Below are 20,618 nucleotides of genomic sequence, written 5' to 3'. Positions count from 1 at the left end.
TTGGTCAAAGTGCGGGCCTTTGAGTCGACGGCGCTGCTGGTGACCGGACTCGTGGAGGTGTCAGGTACTGGTGAAGACCATGGGTCTTCCAGGTGATCCAGTGCTGAACAGGGAAGCCGAAGGTGCGGTAGACCTGGTCGGCGGTTGTACGGGAGATGCATAGACCGGCGAAGATGCCGTGGGGTCTAGGTGCACGAATGTAGCGCTGGTCAGGTATGCTGGGAGCAGGGCGCTGTGATGATCCCGTTGGAGTCCATGGATGAACCGTGCAAAGCCGGGTGTATCAAACTGCGCGGGGTGCCAGGCGCGCCGGTTGTCACTCGCGAGACTGGTAAATTGTTGGCTGACTGATGACTGACTGACTGCTCGCTGCGTCAGGCCTATTTATATAGTCCAGCAGACGGCGGTTGTAACTACGCGAGATACATCTGGTAGTTTCGATGGCGCTGGAATTATGCCTAGGTGATTGTCTAGACCCTTCCAATGAGGTCCCGGGCCCCTTCTAATGCGCGAAATTTACCTAGCCAAACTAGCAACGTATTGACGTAGGTAGTTCGCTCAGCGGCAAGTACTCGTAGGCCGTAGGTAGGAACGTAGAAACGCCGACCGTTTCGCCTTGCTTCTGGAGTGTTTTAGATAAACCTCGTAGCATCGCTATAAATATATTTTTTTCTTTTATTTTATAGATTTTTAAATATTACGATTTTCAACTACCATACTAGGCTAATGCCCGTATTATGGTAGTCATACAAATTATACAATGTGAAAAAAATAATAATAAAATATTAAAAAGTGTTATAATATAAAGGTGAAGTTGTAATACATATTGTTTTACTTAATTTTTCTAAATTATTTAAGAAAGTCTTTAGAAATTCTTTAAAGAATCCTCTCCCCCTTTCAAATATCCAGCGTTGAACACCTACAGTAAAAAGGGATATCTAATTAGTTGATTTTATAAAGGTGCCTAATGCTTTGTATATTTTAGGGGCGATGAACCAGAATTGTTGTTGAGCGAATGTGGTTCTAGCTTTTGGGACCTCGCATCCCAGGTTTGCTGAAAAGCCGGTGTGTACTTGATGTTGTGGAGCCACTAGCTGGTTATTTTTACGTGTGTAGGATAAGTTTCTCTTAGTGAATAGTTCTGAATAGTTAAGATCCTGATTTTAGCAAATAGCACATTAAAGGGGTGGGTAGGTTGGCATTTAAATATAATTCTCATTATTAGTTTTTGTACTGTGATTTTTGAATTAGTGACTTATTCAGCATAACCACCCCCTTCCATAATACCATATGTTGCAATGGTTTGAAAAAGGGCAAAATATACACTTCTTAGTGTGTGTACTGTGTAGGTCTAAAGTGTATCTAAGAGAGCCAAATATATGGCAGAGCCTACGAAGACTTTTTACTGTGTCACTGATATGTACTTCCCAACGTAGTTGGTGATCTATGATTATTCCCAAATATTTAACTACCTTTGATGATTTAAGGGTAGGACATGTGCAATTAATATTAGGTGAGGTTTTGGGCGAGTATGTATTGAGTGAACACGAGTGAATTATTAGTTTGGGGCAGCTGTTGGGAAAATTATGTTTGCTTATGGAAAATTCACATTACGTTTTATATTTTATTATTTACATTATGTTATTTTTCACATTACATACATTATGTTTTGTCGATATTAAGTGTGAGGAGGTTTGTGTCTAGCCAATGATTAAATTTAATAACGCCAATATTAGTTTTGTTAGTAACTGAATGCCATGTTTCATCTTCAAATATTAAGACTGTATCATCGGCAAATGATAATATCTCACCTCCAATATCCATTGTACATAGTGAGTTGATGTATATGAGAAATAGAATTGGTCATAGTAGACTGCCTTGAGGCACACCTTAGAACATTGATAATTTTTGCTTATATGTATTTTGTCAGAGTGGATAAGAGTTTTCAAACCAAGTGTAGGGAATCCCAGTTATTCCGATCGGTTGTAGTTTTTTAAGCAGTAAGGGGTGGGATACCGTATCAAACGCTTTTTCGTGATCGAGAAAAACAGCGGGTAAAATTCGGTTTATGGGAGTCACTCGAATAACCGAAATTGAACTTGATTTAGACTAATTTAGGGCTGGGAAATCCGAATCTGTAAGAATTAGGTGGGGGTCGGCACTATTAACTGAGTTATAGGGTCTTGAAATTTTGTACGCGATACATAGAAATCATGTTTTATTTATCAATTATGACATAAGAAAATCAAATTAATGACTATATACTTTTGAAATTTCAGTAGCGCCAACCAAAAAAAGAAAAGTGTTGCCATATAATAATAATATTTTTTTACAAAATAGGTTAGGTTTTTAGTTTGGGTTAGAGTAGGCAGAAGAACATGGGAAAAAGGTATTAGAATTAAATCACAAACCAGTCTATACAAACCTAGCGTAGCCCACAAACTACTTGAAAACTGGGATATAACCCTAAAGGGGACGCGAGCAGGCGTTATTAAAGGGGCATTTTTTTGTAACAGGAAATACCATGGAAAAAAGGTATTAGAATTAAATCACAAACCAGTCTATACAAACCTAGCGTAGCCCACAAACTATTTGAAAACTGGGATGTAACTCTAAAGGGGACGCGAGCAGGCGTTATTAAAGGGGCAATTTTTTGTAACAGGAAATAACATGGAAAAAAGGTATTAGAATTAAATCACAAACCAGTCTATACAAACCTAGCGTAGCCCACAAACTATTTGAGAACTGGGATGTTACTCTAAAGGGGACGCGAGCAGGCGTTATTAAAGGGGCAATTTTTTGTAACAGGAAATAACATGGAAAAAAGGTATTAGAATCAAATCACAAACCAGTCTATACAAACCTAGCGTAGCCCACAATCAAATCATGTCCATCATCAGGGCAGATGTGTTATTTATTGCCCTTGATTCTTGGTTCTGCCCTGATGATGGACACTGCAATTCTGTCCGAAACGTTGGCTAAAGAATGAGTTAGCGCAACACGGCATAACACCCCAAAAACAAATAACAAAAAAGATTTTACCTCTATTCCCATAATTACTTTTTAATTTTGATGAATACCTATTTATACCAATTTTATTTTCTAAATACTTAAGTTTTTTACCGAGTTGCATCTCTTTACCTAACCTTAGTAACACCATTAAATAAAATAAAAACACTTTTTTTACCTTTTATAATAGAACTGCATATACTACATCTCATTTTCATAAATGACACAGAAATATTCCTGGTTTTAAATAAATAAAACAACATTTAGTATTCGATTAAAACTGATTTCTTTTATTGTTCCACAAAATGATACAATTAACGCAGTTTGCCAATAGTAACTGTCTTAATTAAAGCAGGAAACATCGAACGGAAGACATGCTTTCAGTATTTATCGATTAAGCTTACATTACTCCGACACACACTAGCTTAATTAACGATCTTAATTAATCACAGGCAAATAAAAAAAATAATAATAATTGGATAATTTGTAGAGCGCCGTTTTTGTGAAAGATCACCTCAAGGGCGCTAAATGGTTCTAATAATGGGTTCAAGGAAGCAGTTTCCGAAAGAAATCCGAAATAGTAGTACCTAAATATTTTAATATTGTTGAGCGACGAAAATCCGAAATAGTAGTACCTAAATATTTTAATATTGTTGAGCGACGAACGAACTTTGAAACAGCCTGTAGGTAACATTCGATTCACGCGTGCCAAGTCCATGCGCGTTGACTACCATCGAGAACGATAAATGCGAAGCCTTTATTATATGCACTCACTTCTAATAATAATAACAAATTAAATAAAAACAAATCACTTTGTTTACACCACTTACACCGCTTTCTTAGTAATTTAAAAATCACCTAAAATAATAAAGTATTTTACCTTGAATTCACGGCAACAAGCTCGAAAAAAAAACTGTCCCGACGAAAAGTGAATGCTACGCCCAGACACTTGCCACTTGACACTTGTGGCAACGCAAGCCTAGGTAAGCGTAGGCAAGCCAAACGTTGGCATCTACGCTCTTGGCGGACGTCGAGGCAACTACATCAGCTGTGACAGATGTCATTTTTCCTATTTCTATTTAAAAGCTAAACGAAGAAATTGCCCAAAAAAAAGACAAATGAATTTTATTGATAATTTGAGAAGAAATTTGAAAATAATGTAAAAAGATTGTTGCCAAAACTATGGGAAAAAATAGTTGAAGATAATATTGTTAATTTTGAAATTTGAAATCGTCAGAAACAACTTAAAAATAAGTGCTCTCGCTAGCATAAAAGTTGCTTGAAATGGCTGTAGCCGTGATTAGTGATCAGATCTAAATAGCTATGTACTTCCCTACCTTCCTCTTCCCCATTTACTTCCCCTCCTCCACTACCTCCAGCATCACAACATACCCCAATTGGGGATGCCATAGTCTCACTGGCTCCAGATGGCTTGGAGCTGTTGAGACTCTTGTGCGGTATTCACACACAAAAAGAGTGGTATAATGCATTCGTCCCGGATATACGAGAGACCCAGTTTCAACCGTTACTTTATTTATTTTTCTGTGACTTGTTCCTTTTCATATAAAAATTAACTAATTTACTTGAATTAATTATATATGTTTTTAAATTAATAAATCCATACATAGGACCCTGCTTGATATAATTTAAAAAAAATGATTATCGTTTGTCCAGTTATACATTTTTACGATATTTACTATAAACAGCTCGGAGTTGTACTCTTCTCAGGGTTAATTGCCATATACAAGGCGCAAGTTAGCAACGCTTGCCGCGCCTTGTGGACAGAATACCAACCGGACCCCGGCCTGATCGGCAGCAAGCTATCGCAAGCCTATTCAAGCCAAGCCAAACGCTTGCGGACGCTTGCCGAGCCGAGACAAGTATGTGGGCGCCCCTTAAAACACTTTTTATGGTTTGTAGAAATATCACAATATCATAAATATCGAAATGTTACAATTGATATGATATTATAAGAATGTTCGTATATTTCGGTAACAAAACCGAATTCCGAAACCGGAACTTTTCGTAGGGCAACATAATATATTTTTTAATGTAGAAACGGACTTCAAAATGTCCAAAACCCAATACAATGCTTTATTATATTATAGCTTAAAAGAAAATATATTTATTTGTGATAACTATTTGTGATTTTGATAACTCCATGCCACACCAATTTAATTTGTATGGAAGGTAAAAAACAGTTTCTCAAGAAAACTTAAAAAAAAATAACTGGCTATTCAGATCTTGTTACTAAATATAGCTAAAACTATTTAAAGCAACGTTTCAATTTTGAGCGGTGGTTTTACTCAGAGCGCCTTTCACTATGCGATGCGCCGCAAGTGCACAACAGATTATTTAAATGAATTGATTGTGAAATAAGACAAATTAATTGAATAAAATTTACTCGCAACTCCGGATTGCTAGTTGAGAGCCTTACCCCTCGACCAAACCTTACCACAAACATTATTAATTTTCTCCATCAGGAGTGTTGAAAATTTTGAAGTGGTGCATATAAATCGAACTCACATGGAATAGCACTATTATATATCCCTACGCGATAGTGTGACATAACACCACTAACCAATGTGAGCTAAAATGTATCACGCCACAAGAAAGATACAGCGGCAAGGGATACACAAAACAAACAATTTAGTTTCATGCTTGATATCGATAGTTAAATCAAATCTTGATGTTTTAGACTTCGGTAGGCAGGTACCTACCTAGATCACTACTTACTTGGACTTTACGATAATTTATGAAAAGATATGTACAAAGTAGGTAGGAATATAATTATGTTGCATTCTGTAAATTGATTCGAATTCGTAAGATCAAAGAAGATAGACCGCATACCTACCACAGTTCTTACAATACAATTAGGTTCGCTATTTCGCCTTTCGGAAAAATCTCTGGTGTATTTTGTTTATCTAGGTACCTACCAAATCAGAATCCAGTCGGTGTCCCGAAACGAACGATTACTCGTACTAGGTACTGTAGGTACGAGGAGAAGGAAATGGAGCGGTAAAGGTTCCTGACTAGGTATTTATATCTGGTCACCAAGCAAGACTAAAGTTATTATAATGAACACGATAAAGAAGTGGACGCTTTATATGGATTAGGCATATTGCATGGATTAATGGAGAAAAGTGTGTAAAGAGAATACAATCGAATCCTAGCTTTTCAAACCTAGTTAATTACTGTGTAAACGTCCTAATTAAAACCTCTTCAAATCTAACAACTGATTAAATATTAACTATTTTATTCGATACTTAAATAAGTGAGATAAGGAATTAATATGTATTTATTTGTAAGAAACAAACAGCTTACAAAATATCAAATTGACAAACTTCAATCAGTGTTTAATGCAGCAGCACGGCTCATAACGGGAGTTTCAAAATATTCGCACATTTCAGAACACCTTCGTAACCTTCACTGGCTCAAGTGCCCTGAAAGAATCCAGTACAAACTGTGCTGGATGGTGTTTAAATCCATCAATGAAATGGCCCCACCCTACATCTCTGAACTATGCTTCCCGGAAAACACTGGTCTGAGGCAGTCAACGCTTAGATCAGCAACATCAGCAGCTGTAGGCAGACTGATGGAACCTATGCGCAAGCCAAATACTAAGTTTGGTGATCGCGCTTTCGGTGTATCTGGGCCGAAGGCTTGGAATAAACTCCCTCCGGAACTAAGATCCATAACAAGTCCAACAGAATTCAGGTCTAAACTAAAAACTTACCTTTTTAAGTTGTCGTACCCTTAAATTAAATATACCAATCCTAAGAGAAAGTCCAGTTATATTCAATTTTTCAATTAAGTCCTAAACCCTGTATCTAAATTTCGCCAATAAACAATTAGATAATGTTAATTAAGTGTTAATCTCAAGTGACCTACCAGGTAAGTATTGTACTGTATAAATTCTCCATAAATAGTTAAGTAATAACATTGTAGAAATGTATTATAAGTTTGTACAGCGCCCTTGAGGTGTTTTTGCACAAAAACGGCGCTATAAAAGTCATCCAGGTATTATTATTATTATTATTATTACAGTATACATAATATATAATACAGAGATAAATACCTACAATACGACTGCAATCCATTCACACAAGTGAATTGCAGTCAAGCCAAAAAAGTTTCTTATGCTAATATTGGTTTGGAGATGGAGTTTTATTATATCTTAAAATCAATGTTTGGTTAGAGAAAAGGGAGAGGAATATAGGATAAGGATATAAGATGCTCCCGATACATTTAATACTTTCGTATTAATTTATCGTACGCGTTTCTTCTATTCGATATTTCTGAAGATTTTTTTAAAAATGTCTATGCTGTGAATTTTTTTGTTATATTGCGTACATATTCCAGGAATTGGGATTTTTTTCTAATGTTTGTTCTACATGTGGGCAAATGGAATAAATTGGATTGGCGGGTTGATCTTGATGGAATTGGAATTTTTATTAAATTGGTAAGCTCTGGCGAGTCTCGGCCATTATTTAGAATTTTATAATACAAGATTGGATGAAAAATTAAACACTAGTAATTATTACGGTTTTGATAAGGATAAAATTTTCATTTTAAAACTGGTTTATGCCTGTTGATTTCCGTAAAATACAACAAATAGAAATGATGGTTCACAGAATGATAATACCGATAATCTTATATGGCCACTAACTGAAAATAATATTAAAAATGTATTTTAATTATCATTGGTTGTGACAACCCTTTCCTAAAAGAAATATATTTGTTCAATGTAATCCGATAGCTGTCTGGGATATATCCGGTCGAGAATATGTGGAAAGGGTTCAATCAAATTACGGAACAAACTGTTGGGTAGCTGTCTCTTTTCTGCGCGGTGGCAGGAGCACGTCAGTAACACGTGTAAACATGTTCACGTGATCGCGGAGTGAATTCGTAGCTAATCGTTTGAGAACTTTGTTATGAATTAAGTTTTGAACTTATTAACCACCTACCTATGATGTTTTTCAATTAAATTAAAATTAATCTTGTAACCGACCAATATTTAGCCCAGTTACCTAGGTACCTAGGTACATATCTATGAACAATAAGTTTTCTGAAAAATGTAATCAATTTATTTAGACAAAATTAATGAAATTAAAAGTTTTTCGATTTTAAAGAGGTCTTTAAAGGATTTTAATGTTCTGAGCCGGGTAGCAGTATCTACCATTACATCAACACCACTACCATCACTCAAGAGTCTGCTCCTAACCGTCTGGCGACAGTGAAAGTACACATTTACAAATGTTCCGAAAGTGCCAGTGCAAAGTGAAAGTGCCGAAAATATACTATAGTATAGGTACCAACGTATTAAGTAAACTTAATAAACTGTTAATTACACCTATTTATCAAATATTTTTTTATTTTACAAGCAATAATTATTCGCCTGAAACACTCATCCACATTGAAAAATTTCCTGATAAAAGATACATGACGCAAGATATAAGATATACAAGATAGTTTACCAAAAAAATAATAAGTATTTTTTTCTTGCGCACGCCGTAATTTGAACCCGCGACCTACGAATTCATAGCCAAGGATCGTAATCTCAATCTCAACGGCGAAACAATGAACAACTATTTTCTAGTTATTTAAAATATTGCATTATTCACGTAACATGGCGATACTGAAAGTACCTATCTACCATTCTTGAACTTGCCGCAAATATACCATATAGGTACGAACGAATTATTTGGTATAATTTATCAAATAAAATTTACTTGCGCACGCCCTAATTTGAACCTGCGACCTCCTAATTCGTAGTCAAGGATCGTCATCTCAATCTCAACGGCGAAAAATTTAACAACTATTTTGTAGTTATTTAAAATATTGCATTTTTTACGTAACATGGCGATACTGAAAGTACCTATCTACCATTCTTGAATTTGCCGCAAATACCTATACCATATAGGTAGGTACTAACGTATTATTTCAACAAATAAATATTGTGAAATTATGCAAATTGCACGCCGTAATTTGAACCCGCGATTTCTGAATTCTTTTTTTATAGTTATATTATTATTGCATTATTCACGTAACATGGGAGTAGGAAGTATGTACCTCTCATTATTATTTTACATACATTTATACTTTTGAATAGGTACCTAGAAAAAAAAACTATAAAAATAAAAAGTATAAAACTCAGTACGGGTAGTGAAGCCCACATTGTCAAAGTATGAAAATAAATTTATTTTGAAAATACAGGTATCTGTAATATGATTAAAAATTATGGAAGTATTTTTTTTTTCACAAAGCACTCTTTTCAGGGTGGAATGCCTAAAACCAAAAAAAAAAACTTTTTTTTTTAATGTTTGCACAAACGTAATATGTGTAATTATTTTTATTAGATTATTTTAAAATCAGTTTTTAATACACCATCATATTATGTACGAGCATATTAATTTTATTATTATCTAATGAGAAAAAATAATACCAACAATGCGGACACCGGGTTTAAAAATGCGACATTCTCCGACAAAAGCAAGCGTAAAAGAATACAAACATAAATTAGGTAAATAGGTACCGAGCCTTTGCTAATTCGAAAATTCACAATAGAAAATTTCAAAAATCTGAGAACGATACGATAGTGGCATCTATGGATATTTTAGTAATGTATGGCTCAAAGCATGCCTTCTGCATAATTTTAAAATTGGCTTCAATCTATGCGTTGCGTATATAATGCAAAGTGTTAGTTTGGGGACAGATACTTTGGGCCTGTCCCCAAACTATACAAATGTCCCCGAAGTATGGGCGCGCTCGAAAAACTGTCCTCATTCTATGCTTCCCACACATATATATATATATATATATATATATATATATATATATATATATATATATAAATTTAATATTTACAAGATTTTAAATAATAAACTACAAATCTGGCTAATGATGTTTAATTTTCTAAATTTTCCATGCATTGATATTATTATTATATGGCAACACTTTTTATTTTTTGGTTGGCACTTCTGAAATGTGAGACAATATTCAATATTCTGAAATAGTCATTAATTTGATTTTCTTATGTCATAATTGATAAATAAAACATGGTTTCTATGTATCGCGTACGAAATTTCAAAACCCTATAACTCAGTTAATAGTGCCGACCCCCACCTAATTCTTACAGATTCGGATCCCCAGCCCTAAATTAGTCTAAATCAAGTTCAATTTCGGTTATTCGAGTGACTCCCATAAACCGAATTTTTTCCAAAACAGCTAGTGGTTTGTGACCAATGTCGAGATTATGGGAAATTATTTTTGTGAGGGCGGTTATTGTATTTGAAGTACCTACTCATACCTTTACGGAAGCTATATTGGCTATCCGATAGAATTTTGTTATCTTCAAGAAACTTGTAGTCTATGTTTCACCGCTTTTTCTAAGATTTTAGATATTGTGCTAAGTAAAGATGTCAGTCGGTAGTTATTTACACATAATTTTTCACCTGTTTTGAATATCGGGATTATTGTGACCTGTTCTAAGGAGTTAGGAACTTTTGAAGCTTAAATTGATTATGTGTTTAATAGGTGAAGCCATATATTTTTGGATGTGTTTAATGACTTTTGTTGAAATGTGATCTTTCCCGGCAGAGTAACTATTTTTAGAGGTAATATTAATAATTAATATTAATAAGTAATAATTTAATTAGGTAATTATTGCTTTTGATTGGAAGTTCTAGAGATGGTTTTATAATATTATAATTATGTTAAGTGTTTTTTTTTCGTTACGATCCGAGGTTGCAGAGGTTGCTCCTCCCAATAAAAAATTCTTGGAATGCTTCCATAATCGATAATATGTGATTAGCATTCATTTGATCCAACAACGTTTTAATTCTAAGTGGTAAACCATTATTAAAGAGGTACTAAAAATTTATCGCATTTGAAAGAAATTCTCATCACTAACTGTAAACGGCATTGATTCATATATTTAATATCTCAAAATAATACGAAAATACATTTCAACTTCTCATACAATTGATGAAAACGAGATATTGTATTTTAGAAAAAATGGAATATTTTCTTGTGGTGTGTTTTATAGGGAGATTTTTTTAAATAATAGCCATTGAAAAAATATCGATATTCTAACAATTTGCGCACGGGGCAGAATGATCGTTTTAAATATGTGACAGCAGCCCAACTTCCCGATAAAATATTATTTATTCCAATAGTTCAAATACAAATGTTCTTTTCTTAATAGATATCACGACGGAATGCGACATTATCAGTCAATATCAATATCAGTATTTGTATGAACACGTGTTCCTTTCGTCCTCATAAGATAATTGCTTTTAACTGTTAATTTGTTAGGAACTCTTTCAATTCATTCGTTATAGGCCTGCAGTACCATTTTTAACATGAAAACGAATAATTTTATAGATTTTTAATAAATTTCTCCGTGTTAAAAATGGCGGATTTCGCGCTCAGGATTTCATAACGATTTTCGTGAATTTATTCCAGCACGAATAAAGTGATGTTAGAATCAGCCCCTATTAATAACAGAAATTGTATATGCAGTAATAAGATTAACTTAATATCTCTCGACTCTTTGAATACGGCGTGACAATTAGGTACACGCCAAATTTGCTATGTAGCTATTTTCTACAAAGATAATTACATTTATCAAGAAACTAATTATACTGCAGTAAAGATAGGCGCCTAATTTCACTCTTCCGGGCGCACATAGTTAATCGCGATTTTCATATGTAATTTCTTTAGAGGTTGAAAATAGCAACCACGGGTTTCAAATGCTTGAAAACATAATATTATATTACAGAAAAAAAATTATTTAATGGAGATCAAATTTATATATTTGAAACACATAAAACATAATATTGTGTACCTACTTATTTTTTCAAATCGGTATATAAATTTTTAAACACTTTTTTATATGAAAAATCACCTTTTTTAATAATTTATTTAACCAGAAAATCAGGAAAAAGCGCAACATATAAGCTGTTTCATAATAAGATACTAACTTTTAGTTATTTTAAATTGTATTGTTCCCGAGTATTACTTAAAATATTGCTCTAAAGATAGTATAGGCAGTTTCTTTGATAAAAAAATTAATAACATGATTTTTAACGCAGTGTAGCGATCCTTGATGAGATTTATATATCTGTAAGTACAAACTGCAATAAACTGATAGCTGAACAATCCAATCCATTCCCAGAAATATCATCATGATGGGTTAAACATGCAACAAAACATGCATTCAAACATTTTTAAACTTTCTCGACTTATTTTATTTTTGACCGTTACCAGTTTCAGCCTATCATGGCAATCTTCATACTGGTACAATTATTCCTTATTTATTATGGTTTATCACACCACATTTGGGGGAGAGGGTTAACAGGGGTTGTATACACTGTTTTTATTTAAATTATATGGATTTTCGTGTTTCTCAGCTGAATTTAACGGTAACGGTCAAAATTAGAAATTTTTTTTTTTTAAATTATGATAAATCGGTGTAACAAATTTTAATACTGAAAACGTTTTTTCGAACAAAAAAATATATACTTGTATAAGTCGATAAGTCTGGGCAGAATCTGATAAAAACTAACACCTCCCAGCAGCTATTAAGCCATCAAACACCCCGCTTGCTTTCATGAAACGATGCTCAGTGGTTGAAGCAGACTCCCGGATAGTGAAAGGTTGCAGTCATATATTTTTTTTTACCTAAAAATGTTTTATTCTACCTAATAAACAAGCTCAATTTGATGGAGAGGTCTAATAATTGTGTTGATATTTTCAGTGGATCCACAGATAATACACCGGAAGCTGTTCTGCAGCAATGTCCACCTCAGCACCACCGCCATGGTGACCTACCGGATCGTCCTGTTTCTGCTTCAAGTGAGTACTACCTACCCTAACTATACAAAATCTCCTTAATAAATTACGTTGCTCACCTTATATCTTGTGGATTGTTTCAAGGTACATTCAGTTCCACATAAATCAGTAATATGTTACTAAAGTTGTATTAGTGTGTTAATGAGATTCAAGTTACTAGTTATAAGTAGTCGATATTTGAAAATCATTTATTAAGGTCATTTTACTAATTTATTAAAAAGAGCTCTGGAGGTGATTTTGAAAACGGCGGTATGAAAATAAATCATTTATTACCATTTTATTATTTTTTTATTTAACGGCAATATAAAGTAAAGTAAAAAAGATCCAATTTTAAGTAAAATAAAAATATAAAGTGATGTAGTTTGTTCTCAGTCCTCCTAGTTGTATGTGTGTTGGTCATGATTCCTCATCTTCTAATTTGTTGGTTCCCACAAAATATAAAATAAATTAATGCTCAATAAATTGATACTCAAGTTTTTTGTTTGCTTTTACGGTTGTTTGTTTAAACAATTTTTCATCTAATTTGTTTATCGTGTTATTATAAAAGCGATATAAGACTCTGACAACGGGGGTTTGCTCGACGCTCCCATTTTGATTATTTCTGATGAATGTATTTCTAAAATATCAAATGTTTCTAGAGGGATCTCTACGAATGTAAGTTATTTATATTTAAGAAAAATAAAAACAGGACCTTACTAATAAAATGTTTTATATAAAACGCTTTGAAAATTTTAACGCTTTTCAACCATAAATTTAGCGGTAAGTACTAGATTTAATTTTTATAAACGATAAATTTGTAACTACCCGAGGGATCCCTCTAGAAACATTTGAAATTTTAGTAACTCATAAATAATAAAAATAAAGCCCACGGAACGAACGATTTTCCAGGTATGCTAGTGCAAAGTCAACCGTAGGTCCGTCCATTACCCCGGGCCGTGCGCCGAAATTTGTTTTTATACAACTTCATCACGCCGTAAAGATTTTTACTTTATTTTACAAGTCTTATGGGGTAAATTAAACCGCAGGTCTGTCCAATACACCAGGGCCGCGCGTCGAATATTTTTGTGCACGGCTGCTTCACTTACGTCGTTTAAATTCTGACATCATTTTTTCTCATCTTAAAATCAATTATAAATTTTAAAACTGTTTGGCCTCGTCAAAGGTGAAGGCTAGTGCCTTGTCAGTACAAGTAAGAACTTGGGTACAAAAACCACTCTAGGTATGTTTTTTATAATAATAATATTTCATTGATTGTAACCAATTAACTCATAAATAAAATAAATTATTTTGCTGATAAATAAAATTCAAAGGAAGAAATATTTTCAAAATGAAAGGACCCGGTCTAACTTTTCTATATTTATTTTTATTTTTTATATGAATACCGCACAAGAGTCCCAACTGCTCCCAACCGTCTGGAGCCAGTGAGATTATGGAATCCCCGATCGGGGTATTTTTTGAGGCTGAAAGTAGTGAGAAGAGGAAGGAGATGGGTAAGAAGCAGGTGTGGGAATACTTGGCTATTCATATCTGGTCACCAAACATGATTAAAGCCATTTCAAGCAACGTTTCAATTCTACATGGTGGTCCTTACACCAGGGCGATACTGAAAGTATCTTCCACTCTGGAACGTGCCGCAAGTATGCTGTATATTATTTTAGATGAATACATTGTGAAATAAGACGAACTCATCTACAGGCGTATGCCGGGAATTGCTAGTCGAGAGCGTGAGCCTTCGACCACGAAGTACAATAACATTTCAAATGTGGTTTGTAAAACACATTTTTCGGGAAGGTTGCTTTTCAGTGGTTTCATATAGAATAGTCCTAAAAGTACAACGTGGTAAAGTCACTTTTATAAACAAATTATTAAAAACAAAAACAAAAAAACATTTTTAATAAGACTTTAAGATTTTTAATTAGTTTGGCGAATCCGTAAATTTGTATGGTTTTATGCAAAAAATTTCATTTTGTGGCTTGAAGGGTTTTACCAAACCACAGTCGATTTCTTATCTTACGTAAACTTACCAAATATATTTTGCTTCTAACTTGTAGATTATTTGAAGCGGTATTAACATAATATGGCGGAATAAAATATAAAAAAATCATAATCTGGAATATAGATATTAAATTTACCGATTTATGAAAAAAAAACTGCGAGATAAAGATTTACACGATGTGCAGTTATGTGAATATATTAAATATGAGCACAAATTATATATCTACATATCTGGAAATAAATTTGAATCAGATATTTACGACACAAGTAAAAGTTTGTAAAGTTTAACAATCTGAAATAAATTAATTTATTTTTTTAGTGGAAGGGAAATCGTTACTATTTAAGAATGTGCAACTTTAAAGTTAAAAATATTTTTTATGAACAACTTTTTCTTTTTAACTTATTTAACCCATCAATGTAATATATTTTCTGTATCTTGTTCTGCTTCGTGTTTTTTTTAAATTCATTTGTATTATCTTCTTCTTCAATAATATATTATATTGCTAGGTAAACCTTCAAAATAAGAGTATTTTTAGAGAAAATAAAAAAAAAGTTGGTCTAAAAATTCATTTAGACTTTTAAAAAGTCTTAGGTATCCCATATAAATAAAAAATCTAAAATGTTTATCCGATTGTTATCCGAGACACCATCTAGGTTGCAAACCAATTTCATTAGAAATTTTTTTTAATTTAAAAAGGTAGATGCCAAAAATATGGGAAAAGTTAGTTGCAAGATGATAGTTTTAATTCTGAATTTAAAATAAGATATCGACAAATATGATGCTTAATAAACAAGTCCCTATTCCTGTAAGACAGAAGATCCTGGGCTCAATTCCTAGATGTGACCGTATTTTTTTACTTTTCTATGTCTTGTTCTGTTTCATGTTTCATTAAGATTTTATTAGTACTATCTCCTTCAATGAAATATTTTTAAAATCATTCACGTCTTATTTGACAGACACATACAGAATTTATTACGAATGAAAAAAATAACGCATGCTTTTCAACTGTAGCTCTAACTTCAGTTTAAAAGCTCGAAGGTAAATTGTAAAAAATAATACTAAGAAGAAAATAGGAATTAGTGGGGTGTCATAGAAACCGCTTGGTGAAAGATGTGATTTATCCATATTCATTATGTTAAAAAACATATTTTTACCTTTGTAACTAGAAACATCGCAAATATAGATTTGGGATTCATGAAAAAATATACCTTTCCCTTAGTGTAGTGGGCCACAAAGCTGCAGATTTTGGTAGTCTCTGAAATAGTGTTCTTCTGATAATTTTATTTTGTTTCACAATAATTATTTTGCACTCTCAACATTTTCTGTCTAGTGACTTACTAATAAGGTTTATTTATGTACGGAGAAAAATGAGTATGGCTAATTTATTAAAATCCTGTTAAAAACGGGACAGCATGCCTTTTACAAAAAAAAAATTAGTACTTACGGAATATATCGGAAAACGTGTTCATGCACCAATATATAATGACGAAATGCGAATGTATAATGATTCGTTTGAGCTTCTGTTCCGACGTCGTGTTAATACATTTCTTTTTTACTTAAAGTTTTACAAAAAACCTATCAGTTTATTCATTAAGAGCCTGCAGTCTCGTTTTTAACAGTATTAGCAATATTTTATATCTCTTGGTTTTCTTGGTATAACTACTGACAACTTACAAGTAAGGCTCATTGTTATTGATTTAAAACTGGTGACATATATCATCCAGTGGCTCCGACTAAGGCTTATAACTACTGACATAAAACCAGTATTTATAAATGTAGCTTAAGGTTGGAGACTTAACTAACCGTTCTTACATTTGAAAATATATGTTTTGAGTTTTACCCGTGTTGTCAGTGAAAAGTAAATAATAATAAATAAATTGTGGTTATCGTGGTGTATAAATGAAAGATCTCTCCAACTCAGGTATAGTGTTTATTGATAAGTTGAAAGCTGATTTACAATCGCAATATTTCACGTTTATTTATGCACAAATACTATGGAATGCTCGCGAAACTAGGTCGTAGTACTGTAGGTAGCAGCTGTAGACGATAGTAAATACTTAATACTAATACTATGCTCGCTGCGTCGGGCTTATTTATATTGTTCGGCTGGTGGCAGCAGTAGGTAGATAAATGGCAACGAAATCGAGGCCAGTCGCTCGGTCTGGCCCTTTCTCGAAGTTTCGGCAGCGCGGCAATTATGCCTAGGCGGTAGACTCGAACCTTCTGGCGAGTTCTCGTAATGTGAAAGACGGACTTGCGATATTATTGTCGTCGATAGACAAGTAGGTGCTTGTAGTACGTAGGTTGCTCTGTTTTGATTTCGACTGCGAGTACGTACCTAAGTAGCAAGTAGCAAGTACGTACCTAAGTAGCGTCGAGCTGCTTATTATTAATGAATTAATCTGGATTCTTCTGCTACAAAATCATAAAAATAAGACAGAACTCTGTCGGTATATGTACAAACAAGTAACATAGAAGTAAAGTTTACTGTGAGTCGAATCGGTTTGAGGATTTTATACGTACATGCATTGATGAATATTTAGATGAGACATGAAATGAAAAAATAGGTTCCCCTTTTTGACTTCCAAATGACTAAAACTACTGATTCAGGTCTACGCGCACCGCTTATAGCGTTCTAATAGTGGAATAAGTTTCGACGAGATATTAATACCCACGCAGTATCGCCTCTAATTATAGCTCTATGCGTTCATATCACGTACAGTTTTTAAAATTTTATTAGAGCCAAAAGAAGAAGGAATTTTTTAAAAATATTAAATATTATTTTGATGTTCTCGTAATTACTTTTAGGACACGGGTGCAAAAATGTTTTTAATGGAATAGATGGATTTAGAGAAAGGTATAGACATCTTAAATGAATTAATCAAACTAATCGTCGATCTTTACCGCATTAAGGTGATTCATCGCTCAACAATGACACAGATAGAGGTGTTATATTCCCCCTGACATTGTCAATTGGTAGTTAAAGCAATAATAGCACGTCGACTCTATCGTGAAGGTTGAAGGGAATTACTGGAGAATTTATTTATGAGCATCCGTCTAAATGTTCACATTACAACATAAAAATAAAATAGTTTTCAACGAAAGATGAAAATGGTAGATAGGTAAGGAATAAAAGCATTCGTTTTATACTATTCTAGATTCTTAAACATGACTGAAGAAATAAGCATATGGAAATGTTTTGCTTTTGCTGAATTTATAAAATTGTGTATTCCTACTCGCACCAAAAAATGCTGAAAGAAATTATTTTTCTCATTCTTAGAAGTTTTTCCAGTAAAAGGCAGAATACGTTATTCCTGGAATGTTGTACTCGTTAGGCGCTTTTAGTATCACCATCGTAAAAATGCGCGTGTTATTATCCTTCGTATAAACAGATACAAATAATAATGCCTTCCACCGACGAAGCGCTTAAATGGAGATATGTTTTGAACTTACAGAGCCGTTAACGTCTCGTGTAATGAGTTGAGATTGAACAAGTTTCAAATAAGTCTAAGTGTTGTGGCAGCGAAATAGGTATATCTTAAAGGTTTTCTTTCAATGTTCCCTGTTATATTACATCTCATTCATTCACTTTTAGGTTTTTTTCACATATCATTCCTCATTGCCTATTAAAATTCAACAACATTTGAAAATACAATTGGAGATGTTCGAGGGCTGTAATCACCGTGCCTTTTATGTTTACTACTTTATGCTTTTTTACTTTTCACTATTTTAAGAATGTATGTCTTTTTAAGACACCTAATTAATATAAGTTTTATTGTAAAAAAATCTGCCTGAAAATATGAGTGTTTTCTCAACCTATTACGTTCGTTAATATTCTAAATATGTGAAAATGTTACCCCCCCTCCTATAAATTTCGGTTAAAATTTTAAATTAAAATTTTAAATATTTATGTAATTATACTTGTACAAAATTGACAAGTTTTGAAGCTTGTACTGTCAGGAGTACTGTTACTGTGTTTATCGGATATTCTGAAAACTGCACGAAACGAAGTTATTTCGTTTGTTTCTATACCTACACAGACAAGTTTGTAAATCCAAAAAATAAAAAGCTTAAAACAAAATACTTGTACACATTACTTAGCACTTAGCATTCCTTTACGAATTTATTTGTAAATTCTTCACCCACGCTCTTCACTTACCTTACCAACACAAAATTAAATGACCATTCTTCAACAACAAATTAAGGACAGGTTGTTTTTACAGAAATTGTACAATTCATAAAAGTTCAAAGTTAAATTCAATGTTCTGTTATTATTTTAGTTCTAAGATGATATCGGCCCAGTATGAGAACTTGAAAAATAATTTTGAAATTTGATGATATGATCAAATTTAAAAAATATATACTATGTTTGTGTCACGTTCCAGAGTGGAAGAAATTCTCAGTGTCGCCCTTGTGTAAGACCACCACTAGAACTTAAAAAGTTGCTTGAAATGGCTTTCTCCGTGTTTGGTGACCAGATCTCAATAGCTAGGTACTTCAACATCTTCCTCTTCCTCATCTCCTTCCCATCCCTACTACCTTCAGCCTCATAAAATACCCCAGTCGTCTCACTAGCTCCCGATGGTTGGGAGCAGTTGGCTCTTGTGTGGTTTTAAGTATTTTTTTAAAAAATATTGTAAATAAATAATTTACAAATGTGTATGCTTTATCCTCTCCAGACACCACAGTAGCTACTGGTTATATTAATGTACAGTTATATAATTACCAAAGAAGATTCGCGGCCAGTGAAGAAATTGTTTTCTTTTAAAACACAGCAAACTTTTTTTGAGAAATTACGTTTTTTCGCCGAGATAATTATTTATTCTGGTATAAGGGGGTTAACATACTTTGCTTAAAAATTTTATGAATTCTTATTTTCGTAAACAAGTTACTTTGAAATAATTGTAAACCTTTACCTGGTTATTCAAATGGAAACAACTTGTAAAACAAAATGTATGTTTTAAAGAATCAAAGCGATCGCAACTTTTTATACGTTTTGCATGATAAAAAAGTTACCGATTATAAAGTAATTCAGCTTTATAACTGTAGTTTCTATAATATGTTTTTTTAAATGAGAAATAATTTTGCTATTACCTTATACTTTTAAAAAATTGTACATTTTGTACGAACACGATTCAAATTTAATTTTCGACATTACTTACTATGTCTATAGCCTAATAAGCACTTTAACTTTTTTTATGTATTGGGCTGAAAAGAAAATACTCTTTGTGAAAACTGTTGGGAAACATCGTAATGGTAAAATCACTTTAGCACAATACATTTTAAGTATGTATCAATATATTTTGGAACGCGTATTAATTTTATAAGTAAGCTCAAAAAATTAAAAATTAAAACAAATATATGTAATAAAAATATCTTGAAAATTCCATAAACATTTCAGGACAAGCCAGCCTCTATCCCTGAAAGTAAAAATTAATAATTTATCTCCACAGCGCCCTTGAGGTGATTTTGCACAAAAACGGCGCTATACAATATTTTTTAAACTTCCGATTTTATTGTCCGGGTTAAATCTTCCCCATAGGTAAAACTAAACCCTTCCACACACTTTTCCATAAATGATCATCTAGTGAATCAACATTATGTAAGTGCATTATATAAGCAAAATAAATACAAAACAATACAAGAACAACACGTCAACTCACCAGAGATCAAATTGGAAAATAATTCACCGACTCCAGATATTTTCATATCAGAGGGTTCGGCTCGGTAGAACTTCTTACAGGGCCTATAAATCATA

General features: G+C 33.2%; 1 protein-coding gene across 1 annotated transcript in view; it reads left to right on the top strand.

Annotated features, from left to right (window-relative positions):
• The window catches only part of LOC149427005 (neuropeptide Y receptor type 1-like), a 245,641-nt gene that overhangs the window by 173,654 nt on the left and 51,369 nt on the right, over positions 1–20,618 (top strand). The window contains exon 5 of the mRNA XM_089635168.1: positions 12,770–12,867. Within this exon, the coding sequence (XP_089491294.1) occupies positions 12,770–12,867 (98 nt within the window). The remainder of the gene's footprint in view (positions 1–12,769; positions 12,868–20,618) is intronic.

The sequence above is a fragment of the Hesperophylax consimilis genome, chromosome 1 (assembly GCF_061612785.1).
Source record: "Hesperophylax consimilis isolate HC1 chromosome 1, BYU_Hcon_1.0, whole genome shotgun sequence".
NCBI lineage: Eukaryota > Metazoa > Arthropoda > Insecta > Trichoptera > Limnephilidae > Hesperophylax > Hesperophylax consimilis.
This window is presented reverse-complemented; position numbering and strand designations above follow the sequence as displayed.